This window comes from Engraulis encrasicolus, chromosome 4 (assembly GCF_034702125.1).
Source record: "Engraulis encrasicolus isolate BLACKSEA-1 chromosome 4, IST_EnEncr_1.0, whole genome shotgun sequence".
NCBI classification, from domain to species: Eukaryota; Metazoa; Chordata; class Actinopteri; order Clupeiformes; family Engraulidae; genus Engraulis; species Engraulis encrasicolus.
In genome coordinates, this window is record NC_085860.1 from 861,096 (window position 1) to 876,755 (window position 15,660).

Below are 15,660 nucleotides of genomic sequence, written 5' to 3' on the forward strand. Positions count from 1 at the left end.
TCTGTATTTCTGTAAATTCAAAATGGCAGACCATGGAGAAGATAGGTAGAAAGGCTATGGAAGATCCCCCTTTTCATGTATGAAAAACACAATTTTCTGTCATGTTGAATACTTAGAATTTGATGGTGGTGTCAAGTATTTGTTAAAAAGGTAAAATGGGCAGCATGGATTCTGGAAATGAACTATTCAAAATATTACACGGTGCACTTTTAATGATCTATAATGAGAAAATAAATATAGTTGTTTTTTCACCTCATCAAAGTGTATTAAAACATAGATGTAATAAAATATGAAGTAGCCTAGGGCCTGCCCTACAATGTTGCTAATGTCTGGAACCTCTTGGCATGTGTGTGTGTGTCTGTGTCTGTGTCTGTGTTTGTTTTTATGTAGCTACTTGACACCTGAATTTCCCCCTGGGGATAAATAAAGTTTCTCTACTCTACACCGGTCCGGAACCTTTCCGATGGCTGAATTCCTTTAGACGGCACCTTTTCGTTGTTACACCCCCCAGTTCACATGTATGGCAAACTTCCGTCTGACACATGCAATGTAGCTGCAAAATTACTGTGTGATGTAGTGCAGCTGTTAAAATATCATCGCTTAAAATCGTATTGTATTAGAAAAGAAAAGAAGCATGGAGGTACTACAAGAGGAGTTCGGGGACATGTCCCGTCAGCAACTTGCTGCTGCTGTAAATACTGTGGAGGTGAGATTTAGCACGAGATGGGATGGCAACGCATGATGATAACTGTTGACATTAGGATCTGACTGGCCTCGTTGTGTTATCAAAATACAAAAATGTATGTGAATATGTTAGTAGAAACATTGTATGACCTCTGGTTTAAATTTCTATTGTCATAATTTGACTGTCAGGGCCAATGTTGTAGTAGTGTATCACATCAAATGCTAGCAATCTTTTTTGCTATGGAAATCTGTGCACACTGACGAGACGACCCCCTTCTCTTTTATCAGGAAAAGTGGAAACTTCTCCCAGCGTTTTTGAAGGTGAGTCTTTCGCCTGCTTGGTCCAGTGATGTATGCCCCAGATTGTGCCAACTACCTAACCGACGAGGATCATTTGCAACTTTGAGATGCAGCTGTGATGTCAGTGTGACAGTGCTGTAATGTTAGGGCTATTCAGCGAATGTGTGATGACAAGCATTGGTTCGTTTCAATCACAGGTCAAAGGCCTTGTGAAGCAGCACATCGACTCTTTCAATTACTTCATCAATGTGGAGGTAAGCCAGGAGATGATGAGAAATTGTGCTTTCAACTGTAACATGATTCTCTTTCTTAAAGTTTCATGTCTTTCCCTTCTAGATCAAAAAGATCATGAAGGCCAATGAAAAGATCACGAGTGATGCTGACCCAATGTGGTACTTGAAGTAAGTTGTTGATTGTGATGATCAGTGAAGAGGAACAGATTCTGTCATGTGTCCAAACTTAATGCCTCGTTCATTTGCAGGTACCTCAATATCTATGTTGGCATGCCAGATGTGGAAGAGAGCTTTAACGTCACCAGACCAGTATCTCCACACGAGGTGACCATTTACATAGAACTTGTATTGCCTTTCAGCTTCGTATCTTTCTGTTAAAAAAGTTTTTTCTTATGGGCGAATAGTTTTTTGTAAAGATCTGAACAGGCACTGCTACATTTACTGAGTCTGCTCTACACATTGATGGAGTGTCCATAATTGTTACAGCATAGAGTGCTGTTACTTGAAAAGTCACGTTTTGAAGTTTTCGCATCTGCAACTTATCAAGGTGTGCAGGCCTCCTTTAGGTTTTATTGATTTCAGCATATGAAAGCTTCTGAAATCCAGTGTTTGCCACGCTGCTTCACAGTGTCGCCTGAGAGAGATGACCTACTCTGCACCCATCACGGTTGATATCGAATACACCCGAGGCAGCCAGAGAATCATCCGGAATGCGCTTCCTATTGGAAGGTGAATTACTAGAGTTTACGTTGCAGGTTATATTCTTTTGTTTTATATTAATGCTTGTTTGTTTAATTTATATGTTCATTAATCATAACGGGTAAGAATGTATAAACATAATAATCAGTTGTAATTAAATATTTAAAGAAATAAATATTGAAAAGTAATGTCCAAGGTAGTATGTAAATATAAAGTACAATAATGTCTAAAATGAAGTTGTAATTTTCCCTAGAATGCCTATCATGTTGCGGAGTTCCAACTGCGTTCTGACAGGAAAGACTCCCATGGAGTTCTCCAAGCTAAACGAGTGTCCACTAGACCCAGGTGAGCAGACATACTTTAGAGCATCTAGTTATGTGTACCAAGGTGGGAGCCGGGAAGGGGAGCTAGGGGGTCCGCGGCAATTTGTAAGAAAAAGTATATCGAAACAAAATACATAGAAGAATAATGAATGGCATGCATGTGTGACGGAGGTCATCTTGCACCTGTTCACCCCCCTCGGGGATCGAACCTGCATCCTCGTCAACTCAACGGTCCGGCAATGGGAGACACAGTACGATACCGCTGGGCCGAGAGACTAGTCTGCAGGGTAAGAGACTAGTCTCTCGGCCCAACGGCACCGAGACTGTATGAGGCTATCGGAGGGAGGTTTACCAACGTTCCACGCCAACTCTGTGCTAGTTAGCCTCCGTTACACTCTCCCCCTTAAACCTCACTCCCATCCCGGGTCAGCGGCACCACTGTGACGGAGGTCATCTTGCACCTGTTCACCCCCCTCGGGGATCGAACCTGCATCCTCGTCAACTACAACGGTCCGGCAATGGGAGACACAGTACGATACCGCTGGGCCAAGAGACTAGTCTCGGCCCAACTGCACGAGACTGTATGAGGCTATCGGAGGGAGGTTTACAAACGTTCCACGCCAACTCTGTGCTAGTTAGCCTCCGTTACACATGTCTACACTGAAACATACCAAAACTAGCTAAAAAATATAACTGATAGTTAGGAACTGCATTATAATAATCTGTTGTTGCATCTCTGAACATTATTACTGTCATTATTTCATATATCCCACACACAAACTATGGTTGCGAGAAAAAAAATAGTGTGACACGACCCATGTGCAGTAAGGGCGGCCATAGCTGGAATCTGTCAGTATTTGAGGGGCCTTGTCATTGTAAAGTTTGGGATCCCTTGCTTTACAGAGGTTATTCTTCCCAAAGTAATTACCTGTAAGTGACGATTAAGTTTTTAATTAAGTGTTTTCTGTTATCTATTGGTAAGGACACACGTTGATGATGAACAAGTACACATTGCCATTGGGCTTTAAAAGAGCCAGTGGCTCATGTAATATACCTATAGCAACATAGAGGACACAAAGGGCTTTGGGAGCTCAGAAGACTTCAGAGAGTTTTACTCAGGTGCTCATCTGCCACATGTGGAATCCAAAAGAGAAAGGGGTTGGCAGAGATGGACAGAGATTCAATATAGAATAATTGTTGTTGTTTCTTCATTAGAGTTGTTGGTGGTGTTTAAAGAGTAATATTTAATATATAGCATGAGTGTGTGTGTGTGTGTGTGTGTGTGTGTGTGTGTGTGTGTGCGTGCGTGCGCGCGCGCAGGTGGCTACTTTATTGTGAAGGGTCAGGAGAAGGTCATTCTGATCCAGGAGCAGCTGTCCAAGAACAGGATCATTGTGGAGCAGGACAGGAAGGGAGCCGTCGGGGCCTCAGTCACCAGGTCACCTTGCACTTACACACTTTTGGTCCATTTCAAACTCCGACCTTCTGCCCCCTGTCTTTGCTTGTGGTCTCATGCTTCGCTCACGACCCACCTCCGTTCAGAAAGCATCACATTTTCTCCACCGGCTACGTTTACATGTCGTTTTTGATTCCAATTGAATAATTCAAAATGAATTAGTTGCGTCGAGTTTACTTTAATCTTTCATTTAATTTTGAATTGTGAAGTGTGTACATGACGTTTTCAAAGCGGAATTAAGCTTTATTCAGAATTAAAATGAGTTAAATCTGAATTTAATGTCACATGTAAACAGCCATACTAATAATAATCCACCTAGCATATCCTGATTTCTCAAAGACCCGAATAAGGGCTTATCCGAGATACTGATGTCGGGAATGTTTATATAATGCAAATTCGGAATACTTTATATCCAGATCATATTCGGGATACTGAACTGCATATAAACACGCTCACTGTCTGCTGAGGCAGAGCAACTATTTGGCTTCTGAGAGATATTGAATAAAACTTCTGTCATCAATGACATCACGAGGCCACAAGCCAAAGGAGAGAAAGGTAGAGGTATGATTGATTTGGAGCCATACTCCTACATTTTATCATTTTATCATCACCAAGAAAGTGGTTTCACCTGTACCTTTTTGGCATGCTGCTATCATACCTGATTGTATGACATAACTGTGCCAACTGTACAACTAATGCCTACTTGCCTATACCACTGATCAGAATCTTGGGTGGAAGTTTGCCATATTACTTGTAATAGTGAATTGTCTTCTGGAACTGCTATCTTATCGTGTGAGTTGTGTCTTTTGTCTGCAGCTCCACCCATGAGAAGAAGAGTAGGACTAACATGATCGTAAAGCAGGGACGCTTTTACCTGAAGCACAACACTCTGTCTGAGGATGCACCCATCGGCATCATTTTCAAGGTGCAAAAATTTGTTAACATTATTTTTTGAAAATGCAAGTGCATATCCATTGCAGTTGGATTTAGTTGTCGCCAGTTTTTAGTTGTGGATTTAGTTGTGCTTGGTATTTAACATAGATAACTTGGCTGGACACACACTCCTATTTTCTGGGTACAGATTATGCAAAGACATATCTCAGGCTCACATGTAACTACAGTAATTGGGTGCAAGGTTGAGGTAAAATTCAGAAATGACCAAAAGAGGGTGCTATAGTGTCATGATTGTCTCAGTAGTTCATTTTGGACACCATCAAATGTTACGGAAGATGGTAAGAACTTTGAGTGCAGTGTGTACTGTAGGTCTTACATACAAGTGTAGAACTTGTATACTTGCTATTTAAAAAAAACATAAATTATTATAGGCAATGATACAACAGTATTCAATATTCAGTATCATATTTGAGATGTACGTCAGAAAAACAGCTGATTGGAAAATGCCTTGCAGGGCTGCTTTATAATAAATTAAAACAAAATCTGTCTCTCAGGCAAGCAAAATGTAACAGGTTTCCCATGTGTCTGTAATGATGTAATGGGACCTTATGGAAGATCTGTTCATATGTCTGTGGCTTTTGTTCTGTTCTGACATAGGGGTTTTAATTAGAGACAGGATCCAGATATGAGGAAGCCAGGAAGTCAAAACCACGCACACACACACACACACACACACACACTCACACACACACACACACACACACACACACACACACACACACGCACACGCACTCAGGCCCAAAGCCCTATGCACCCCCCAGCCATATGGGGATGTGTATGTAGCCTTTGACTGCTCCACTTGCTCCACAGCTAAATTGGAAGCTAAGTGTGTTTGCTCTGCACTCGCATTGAGGATCTCTTGCCAGGAAAACCAGATAGCCCTCTTCCCTGTCCTGCTCTGCTCTGCTCTGTTCAGCTTTGCTGTACTCTCTCAGCCCCTCGGCCTGTGCGTCACGCACTGAGCCCAGCTCTCACCTCTCAGCCCCAGGCTTCCACGGTTCCCACACCGCCCCATTAGCATAAGCAAATGTCAGGGAACCCTGGGACTCCCCTCTGCTCCTCCACCCGTGGGTCGCGGCCAGCTCTGCATTGCCCTGCCCTGCCCTGCCCTGCCCTGCCCTGCACTGCCTGTCTTTGCCACCACCCGGGCCGCATGTCACTATACTGCCCTACAAAGGCAAAGTGTTGTAACTACGCCAACATTGAAAAACCGAGAAAAAGGCATTCAAGGTATTGGTATAACTGGGTTGGATATTGCAGCTAGCTACTGCTAATTTGAAAACAATATCACTGCAACAGGACACATGCAGACAGTCTTTGTCACAAGATAAAGGAGGCGTTGTGAAGACCATTTTCACCATTTAGATTTTTTTACTAAATGTGTAGTTACTAAATGAGTTACTAAATGTGTACTAAATGAGTTACTAAATGTGTAGCCTCATGTGCAGTCCAAATGTTTCTCCTCCACCTGCTTGGTGCTGTTTATTCCCCAATCACTCCCTCCCTACTAAGCCCACTGGCTTCAAAGGTGACTGTGCTCTGGCTGACATTGGTCATCACTGAATGTGTACTTTTCTTCAATACACTATGCATGGACCTTTTTAGAGCTAGATTGACTGGTCTATATAGGTCGTTGTCAAAGTTAGCAGTGCATACCACTGTGGGCGTTGTCATTCTTCCAGTGAAATGAACTGATCCGTCAAGCAACAGATTTGCTCTTTTTGAGCTGTCGGCCATTTCAATAAAAAAAAACCTTGTTGTACTATAATTCAGGTCCTTAAAATGTTGTGTCTTTTTCATACCCGTCCTCCCTGTGTGTGTTTGTGTGTGTGTGCGTGCGTACGTGTGTTTAGGCGATGGGTGTGGAGAGTGATCAGGAGATTGTGCAGATGATCGGTACAGAGGAACACGTGATGGCTGCCTTCGCTCCCAGTCTGGAAGAGTGCCAGAAGGCTCAGATCTTCACACAGACACAGGTACTCTATCTCTCTCTCTCCATCTGTCTCTCTCCATCTCTCTCTCTCTCTCTCTCCCTCTCCCTCTCTCTCTCTCTCTCTCTCTCTCTCTCTCTCTCTCTCTCTCTCTCTCTCTCTCTCTCTCTCTCTCTCTCTCTCTCTCTCTCCCTCTCTCTCTCACCTGCTATCGCTCTCTCTCCCTCTATCTCAAGCTACATTCACACACATTACTTGCTTCTCGCTCACTCGCCACTCACTCATGGAACGTTTGGAACGTCATGTTCCTGCGGGCTTAAATGTCAGTGCAAAAGCGAGCAGTTAACTGTCAATAATCCGAACTGCTGTCCAATTGGTTATTCGCTTTTATTTTTATCGGAATCCGCCCACATCGTATCGCTTGTACTCTCCTAGCTTGTACTCTCCTTCGCTGGAACACATAGACATTCTATTAACTTCACTCACTGAGCGAGTAACTAGTAGCGATTTCCGAGGAAGGAACATAGCTTCACTCACTCTCATACTCACACACAACTTGTTCTTACAGGCCAGGTTATAGAAAGCCAAACAATATGGGGATGATTATGATGAGATTGTATCAAACTTGCCTTGTGTTGTGTTTCCTCTGATCATGCATTAACTCAATAGAGCCTATTAAACAAAATATTACATCTCATGCAATCAACGGGGAGGTAAGAACAGCCTTTCCACGTGTCATGCCGATCAGCTGCGTGCTGTGTGAGTGAAGAGGTAAACCTCTTGGGAACTCCTCCCACTTTGTTGGGAAGCAAACAACCATTAGCGAGCCAAGGGAGGTGGGTCGACCATGGCGTTTGGGAAATGTCAATTGTTATACTCTTGGTCAGACCAATTCTCGAAGAGATTTGAAAGTCGACGACAGTCAGGCTAGGTGTGTGGTACACATGGGCGAAAATCCGAACCTTCACCTCCACCTCGACAAGAGAAGCCTGTGTGGAGGAGGGTGAGAGGATGGGGGGGCATCCACAGCTAGCCCCCTCGTCGTCCCTGCCTCCTAGCAACCCGTTGGTAGCTCCCCTGCATGTCTCCTCTGTGTTGGCTCGTCCCTGTGTCTCTGTCTCCTTTTGTGCTCCGTAGGTCCTTAATGAGTTATATGATAAGGCCACGTGAGCCGGCCCTTTGTCCATAGGACAAGACGCATGGCCACAGCCTCAGACATGGCGGCCCATGGCTGAAGCGGGCTGAGAAATGGCGTCTCGTTTATTGATTCACGCAGAGAGAGCACTCGCTTCTCTCTTCGTGTGTGTGTGTGCGTGTGCGTGCGTGCGTGCGTTGTGGCTACAGTGATATGACATCAAGGGAGAAGCCAGGCCTAGAGGCTAGAGCACTGTAGAGAATGAGTGTAGAATAGATTTCATTTATTGCATGGATCTTCATTGATGAGCTAAATAATATATTAGAATTTTGTTGTAAGATTATGAATCTGGGAAATATATTTTACATGATGTACCATTTTGACACATGAAATATGCAAGTGTCTGGAGTGACTACAAGCACATGCTCCCATCTCGCACCTCAGTTGATGGAAGAACACTGGCCAGTAGGGATGCTAATTCATTAATCGTTAGTTGATTGACCTTATCGACCGACTTACAATTAATTGATGAGCTGCGTTTTCCCCCCCGATCACAAATGTTTCCCCAAAAAATCACAAACCTAAAAATTAAAAATGAGCAAAATTGGTAATTTTTTAAAAATGAATTTATATTCTTTAATCCAAAGGTGATCGAAATGTTCCAACTCTTCACACACTTTATCATGTCCATTTCACCTGGGTCTCTCCCAAGTCGAGTTGGCGATGAATTGCAATTCATTTTATTTAATTGACAATTCATCGTTAATTGTTAACCTCCCTACCGGGCATAGAACAAAATAATGCTGGGGGGGGGGGGGGGGGAATCCCCTTGGCTGCCCATGGCACTTTGTGTGTCTGTTTGGAAGTGACTAGCTTACTGTGATGGTGGTATAAAAAGTCCATTTCCTGACTGAACTCAAATTGATAAAATTACTTCTTGCCTTTTGGCTTTGTAGAGAAAGAACTATTTTACACATGTTGATTCCTTTTCATATGTGCACATGTAGGGGTGTAAATAATCAATATGCATTCATGCATCGATCCTACGGCTGATGATCGAGTTGTATCGTATCGTGGGGCATTATTAGTATTGAAAAGAATCGAATCGCTGGCCCCTTCCCAATGCCCTAGCTCAATAACATAATAGAAGTGGAACAGTAATTGAAAAAAAAAATGTATCGTATCGTGGGGCAATCTTAAGTACCAATAATAATTCAATTGCTGCCTTAAGAAATCGAAATCAAATCGCTTCGTCGTGGAGGCTGTGATTTACACCCCTATGCACATGTAAGTTTGTCTATAAAGTGAGAGTCTGACGTGTGTGTCTGTGTGTCTGTGTGTGTCTGTCTGTGTCTGTTTGTGACTGTGTGTGACTGTGTGTGTGCGTGCGTGCGTGCGTCTCAGGCGTTGAAATACATAGGTAACAAGGTGCGGCGTCAGCGCATGTGGGGAGGCCCCAAGAAGACTAAGATGGAGGAGGCACGAGAGCTGCTGGCTTCAACCATCCTCACACACGTACCTGTAAGGACCTACACACACACACCTGTAAGGAAAGACACACAGTGTTCTCATCAGTTTTTGTAAAATAATGCACCTGTGATCTGCTCGTTTTGCAGGTGAAGGAGTTTAACTTCCGGGCAAAGTGTATTTACCTGGCGGTGATGGTGCGCAGGGTTATCCTGGCCCAGGGTAACAACAAGGTGGACGACAGAGATTACTACGGCAACAAGCGTCTTGAGCTGGCTGGCCAGGTGAGGGCACCTGTCTTCATCAGCCTGCCCTCTTTATTTCAGGAGCAGGACACAATGCCGTTTTTCTCACATTGATTTCACACAAGATTTGCTTTAAAGCCGACTCTTAACGTCTGAGAGATGGGCAGAAACTTTAGGCCATAGTTTACTGTAAATCCAAGGAGCGTAGTTGGCGACACACGTGTGCACTAGCCGTGCTGATTGCTGCCTGCTTGTGTGGTTGTGTTGTTTGTTTTTCCAAAGCTGATTTCAACAAGCCAAACTGACATGGCTGTATGTTTTTGTTTTTGTTTTTGTTTTTTTCAAGTCTTCTCTGCTTGTGTTTCACTTCCATTTGATTGGATTGAAGTTTAAAGGAATAATTTATGGAGGAAGATAAACTTTTAAGTGTGCCCCAAACTTGAGTTTATAAAAACCTGTTTTTGCTTCCAGATGGAAATGCCCTCCGTTCCTAACACAAATGCACACATGCATACACACACACACGCACTCCTTCACTCCCCATTCATTGATGAGTGCTGATCACAGGCATGTGGCCGTAGATACGATTACGCAGCCCTAATCTCTCACCTGCTTCTTTGTCTCTATTCTTCCATCCGTTCATTCCCGACTCCCTACCTCTTTTCCTCTCTCTCTCTCTTTTCTTTCATTCTTGTCTTTTATTAATACCTCCATTATTTTCTTGCCTCTGCTTTTGTTTGCCTGTTTTTGTTGTTGTTCGCCATCCCTTGTTCTCAGGCGGTGTGCTTTTGTCGCCTCTGGGGGTGTTTGAGGAGAAGGAGGTGTGTGTTTTTGTGGAATAGGTGGTTGTGTGTGCGTGTGCGTGTGTGTGTGGTGTGTTTGTGTGGCGTTGGGCTAAGAGATTCGCGGGCAGGCGACGGGCACCAAATCCGAGGGTTGCGTGCGTGCGAGCGAGCGTCAGCATGTTGGGTTGTGGGAGCGGCAGTGGCAGGCACAATAGAGCAGAGGCCGCCTTGACTCCTGCGATTGGGCTAATCCAGCGAGCCAGCCTCTGATAATGTAATTATGGCTGTCGCCGGCCTTTTAATTTCCAATACAGACTCTCTCCTCTGCCCCCCCTCCCCCTCCACACATCACCACCATGCACCCAATACACCCCCCACGCCCCCCTCCCCTTTCTCCCCCAAGAACTGCCAGCCTGCTCCTAGTAGAGGGGGTGGTTGCTAGCTGCGGGGGCCCCCTTTCAAAGCTTACACACACACACACACACACACACACACACACACACACACACACACACACACACACACACACGCACACACGCGCGCGCGTTCGAGCACAATCCACACACACACATTCTCCTCACTCTGCAATTACGATTCCCTGACATTCAACTAATTGGCCCGGCTGTGAGGCAGGAGCTTAATTTCTTTATTAATTTCTTCTCGCTGCCGCTTGTTTTTGATGTATGCAAATGCGTGAGTTAGTGTGTGTGTGTGTGTGAGAGCGGATGCGAGCGAGTGTGTGAGTGTGTGGAATGAGTGGAGATGAAGAGGTGCTTGGTGAGAACCCTGTTTAGAGTTCGGAATGCCCTGGGAGAGGGTCCAGGTTAAGCTTATCTGGTCGGCGGGACACCTGTTAATTAAATCGCTGTCTGTGTGTGCGCGTGTCTGTGTGTGAATGTGTGTGTATGTGTCTGTGTGTGTGGGCCGGGGAGCCGATAAGCGGAGGAGAATGAGCCGGCACCTGAGGCAGACACGTGGTTGTGAATGGCGGAGCGGGGGATGAATAATGTGCCACTATGTTACGCTCAGTTGAGAGTGGCACGGTGGTCTGGTGGCACCTCGTCATGTCGCCCCTCCGAATGACAGAAAAAAATAAGAGTCGTTGGTACTTCAGAGATTAATCAGCTATTAAAAGTTCAGCAGCGAAGAGTTCGAGTTGGGTTTTTGTGCCTGCGCCAGGAGTTGGTCGGAGGGTTGACTGCATCAGACTACCACAAGTGTTTTGTTTGCTTTAAAGAACTGTTTCATCCTCAACAATGGCCGCCTGCTTAGCAACTTATCTCCTCTGTTGTCACCCAGGAAATAAAATCCTAAATTCTATGCCATTAGTTAGTCTGTAATCATCTATGCATAATAAATGCTCTTTAACTTTCCATGATGGAAACTTTCGGGAATTTCAATCAGAGCAGAGTTGTTGATAAGTCATGGTAGATGTTACACCGGATTTTAGTTAGAGAAAGTTGACGAGCGCCAAAAATGACTGTTCCTCATTTTCTCTCTACCACTCACGCAGCTGCTGTCGCTGCTGTTTGAGGATCTGTTTAAGAAGTTCAACACGGAGCTGAAGAAGATCGCCGACCAGATCATCCCCAAGCAGAGGGCTGCCCAGTTTGATGTCGTCAAGCACATGAGGCAGGACCAGATCACCAACGGCATGGTCAACGCCATCTCCACAGTGAGTTGCATGGGAACATGGCTGCCAGAGGTGGCTGTTATGAGCACAGGTAGATTACTTTTAGCCTGATCATCATTGACGTTCAAATCTCTTCGAGACTTGGTCTGACCAAGACTATAACAATTATCATTTCACAAACGCCATGGTTGACTTCTCTTCCTTGGTTCGCTTATGGTTGTTTGCTTCACGACAAAGTGAAAGGAGTTACCGTATTTTCGGGAACTCTGAAAGTACTTGCATTGCTCTTGACCTGACTAGTCGCAACGGCGAAGGTGTTGCGTTACTAGGAGGGCGCAGCCTAGCTAGATTACTTTACAGAGTAGTCAGAAGGGAAACATGGCAGGCTTTTTTTAAAACTTTGCTCAGATGTAGAAGTGTGACCAGATCAGCAATGGTATTTTGGGCCATTTTGTAATAGTGCATAAAGTAAACCATGTATTAGAATTGTCCAGAGCCAAGTGTTGCCTTTCGGTACAGATGTGATCGCCATCCTTCCGATTCCAAGACGAACTCCCTTACCAGTAGGCCACGACGTACGCCCCACAATCTCTGTTGCTTTGTCATTACCACTCAAATTTCTTTCTTTCTCTCCCTCCCTCCTTTTGCAGGGTAACTGGTCGCTGAAGCGTTTCAAGATGGACCGCCAGGGCGTGACGCAGGTGCTGTCTCGTCTCTCCTACATCTCGGCGCTGGGCATGATGACGCGCATCTCCTCCCAGTTCGAGAAGACCAGGAAGGTCAGTGGGCCGCGCTCCCTGCAGCCCTCCCAGTGGGGCATGCTGTGCCCCTCGGACACCCCTGAAGGAGAAGTAAGTATGGAGCCCTACTGGCAACCATTACAGCTACGCTACACCTACAGACACTTCCCCCGTCAACATTTTAAGAAATATTTTTAAATCAGGTTTCTTAGAACAATGCCATTGCTTTTAAATATGGTGCCCTTGTGTCCACTTTTTATGTTTTTTTTTGCTGTTATGGTTTGTGTTTTCTTTTAGGATTTATGTGAGTCTTGACTTCCTGTAGTCTCTTGTCATTAGTTGTCCTTGGTTAGCTGTAAATTGTGTCTGTCATAATTGTGAGACTTGTTTTAGCCTCTTCACTGGCCATCTTTAAAACCCATCTCTTTTTGGAGGCCTTTGACTTCTAGTGTCCACAAGCACACACCTACACACACTTACACTGATATTATGTAAAGCGACCTTGGGTGTTTTGAAAGGCGCTATATAAAACGAAGGTATTATTATTATTATTATTATTATTATTATTATTATTATTATTATTATTATTATTTAGTTGTGCTCCTTTGACTTTTGTGTATTAAATGGACATTGCATGTCTCTATAGTTTGCTCCTCCTGTCTTTGTATTTTTGGTCTGTACTGTGATCTCACTGCCTGCCTCCTGGCCAGGACTTCCTGGAAGAAGAGCCATTGTGGTTCAATGGGACCTTTCCTGGTTAATAAAGGGTTAAATAAAAAGAGCTGATATAGCTGCCATTCCCTGACTGGCCTATGCAGAGAGAAACTTAAGAGTTATTCAGGTGCAGGGACAGTGGTGGGAGAGGCGAGTGTGGACCCAGTCTTCCATGGCACATTACATTTATTTGAAAGAGAAGGGGACGCACCTTGCATCAAACTGTTTTCTTCAGTTTTGTGCACAGACGTGTTTTGGCACGTGCCTTCCTCAGTGTGCACACTGGCACATGCCGAAACGCGTCTGTGCACAAAAGTAAAGACAACAGTTTGATGCAAGGTGCGCCCCCTCCTCTTTCATTCTAAGTATTTTATTTGGGCCAGCACCCTCATGAAACCTGAGTGAAGCCTGCTACCTGCCATGCATTACATTTATCTGAAGTGTTAAACTATTGACATTACATTTGTATTTGGTACATTATACACAAAACGCATAACAGTGATGGGAGAGGGAAGTGTGAACCCAGTCTACCATGACGCATTACACTTATCTGAAACGTTTATCTGAAAAGTTTCTTCAATCTGGGTTGTGTGTGTGCGTGTGTGTGTGTGTGTGTGTGTGTGCGCGCACTCCATTAGGCGTGTGGTCTGGTGAAGAACTTGGCCCTGATGACCCACATCACCACAGACATGGAGGACGGCCCCATCATCAAGCTGGCCTTCAACCTGGGGGTGGAGGACGTCAACCTGCTGTGTGGAGAGGAGCTCTCCTACCCCACTGTCTTCCTCGTCTTCCTCAATGGTGAACACAACACACTCCCTCTGTCTGTCTGTCTGTCTGTCTGTCTGTCTGTCTGTCTGTCTGTCTGTCTGTCTGTCTCTGTCTCTGTCTCAGTGTGTGGAGAGGAACCCCTCCCTCTTCCACGTCTTCCTCAGTTGAGAACTCGCATGCCCACTTATTTGCAAGTTATCTCTCTCTCTCTCTCTCTCTCTCTCTCTCTCTCTCTCTCTCTCTCTCTCTCTCTCTCTCTCTCTCTCTCTCTCTCTCTCTCTCTCTCTCTCTCCCCCACACACACACACATGCTCGCTCTGTCTTCCTGTTAGTCTCTGTCTGTTCCTCTCTTTCGGCTTTTTCTTTTTTCCCCTCTTTTTTCTATCCATCTCTTTTACATACGCATGCATACATAAAAATACATGCCCACACAAACATAGCAATGCAGAAAAGTAGTGTAATGTAGAAACATGCGTAAATGAGCTGTACATATCCATTTGCTTCACAAGAGAATGCATGACTTGTACTGCCTGGTGTTTGGTTGAGAACTCACACAGGCATGGTCATAATACGCCATCATTGAATACACAGAGCCTCATAATACAAAGAGGTTGCCTTCAAACAAAATTCACCAGAAGGCTTTTATTTTGTTTAGTTTCTTATGTTGTTGTTATTTTTTCTCAGAAGAAATCCTTTTTTATATCCCCTGTCCTGCCAGCCTCTGGGCAAGACGAATAACCAGCTGGCTGAAGATTAGCTTTCAATGTCATGTTGCGCAGACCAGACGTGGCCGTATTAATTAATGTATATGTTTTCTAAAGCACTGATAAAGTGTTGTTAAACCAGTTGCCTTTTCCTGCTTAATTAATTAAAGCCAGCAGGTGCTAAAGCAACACAGGGTAAAAGAGATGTGTGCGCACACGCACGCACGCACGCGCGCGCGCGCACACACACACACACACACGCACACACGCATTCAGACAGTTACAAATAGGCACACGCAAAAACCTAGGAATGTTGCTCCTCAACAGGCTTTTCCCATGAGCCTGGAATTGCCTATATTTTACTTAAATATGAAATCTTAGATTTGTTATTCTTGTGTAAAACTTACATTTTGACAAAGTTATGATGGAATGAATTGTGCATGAGGTGTAACGCTCAGCACCAAGTGTACATCTCCTCTCCAGTTAACATTTTAGGAGTATTTTGGGTCCACCACAAACTAAATTAAAAGGCAACGTAGTGTGAGCGCATCTTTTTCATAGACTTGTGTAGATTTTGAATAGACATTCCTAACTTTGGCGCCTCTGCAGGTAACATCCTGGGCATAGGTGTGCACAGATAAGGACAAGGTGGTGCTAAAGCATCTGCCCCTTTGCCCTACAGTAAAAAATGCCCTTTTTGGAAGTTGTTTTTTTGTCACAATGTACTGTGGTCCATGTTGAAATTATCATGTAGAAATGCTTGAAGATCAACAGCATGTGACAAAAATGCCCTGATATAACATATAGCCATAGCCTAGTGAGGCAACTGGAAGTTCCACATGCCCCCGTCCACCATCGAGCACCAGCCTCCCAAAATGTCTGTGCA

The 15,660-nt window shown here is 44.5% G+C and overlaps 1 protein-coding gene across 1 annotated transcript in view; it reads left to right on the plus strand.

Annotated features, from left to right (window-relative positions):
- Positions 1-475: 475 nt before the first annotated feature.
- Positions 476-15,660, plus strand: part of polr3b (polymerase (RNA) III (DNA directed) polypeptide B) — a 43,904-nt gene continuing 28,719 nt past the window's right edge. The window contains exons 1-15 of the mRNA XM_063196432.1: positions 476-706; positions 973-1,005; positions 1,182-1,238; positions 1,321-1,385; positions 1,466-1,541; positions 1,846-1,946; positions 2,170-2,261; positions 3,560-3,677; positions 4,512-4,620; positions 6,503-6,625; positions 9,120-9,236; positions 9,332-9,466; positions 11,726-11,887; positions 12,496-12,696; positions 13,938-14,100. Of these exons, the coding sequence (XP_063052502.1) occupies positions 635-706; positions 973-1,005; positions 1,182-1,238; positions 1,321-1,385; positions 1,466-1,541; positions 1,846-1,946; positions 2,170-2,261; positions 3,560-3,677; positions 4,512-4,620; positions 6,503-6,625; positions 9,120-9,236; positions 9,332-9,466; positions 11,726-11,887; positions 12,496-12,696; positions 13,938-14,100 (1,624 nt within the window). The 5' untranslated portion in view covers positions 476-634. The remainder of the gene's footprint in view (positions 707-972; positions 1,006-1,181; positions 1,239-1,320; positions 1,386-1,465; positions 1,542-1,845; positions 1,947-2,169; positions 2,262-3,559; positions 3,678-4,511; positions 4,621-6,502; positions 6,626-9,119; positions 9,237-9,331; positions 9,467-11,725; positions 11,888-12,495; positions 12,697-13,937; positions 14,101-15,660) is intronic.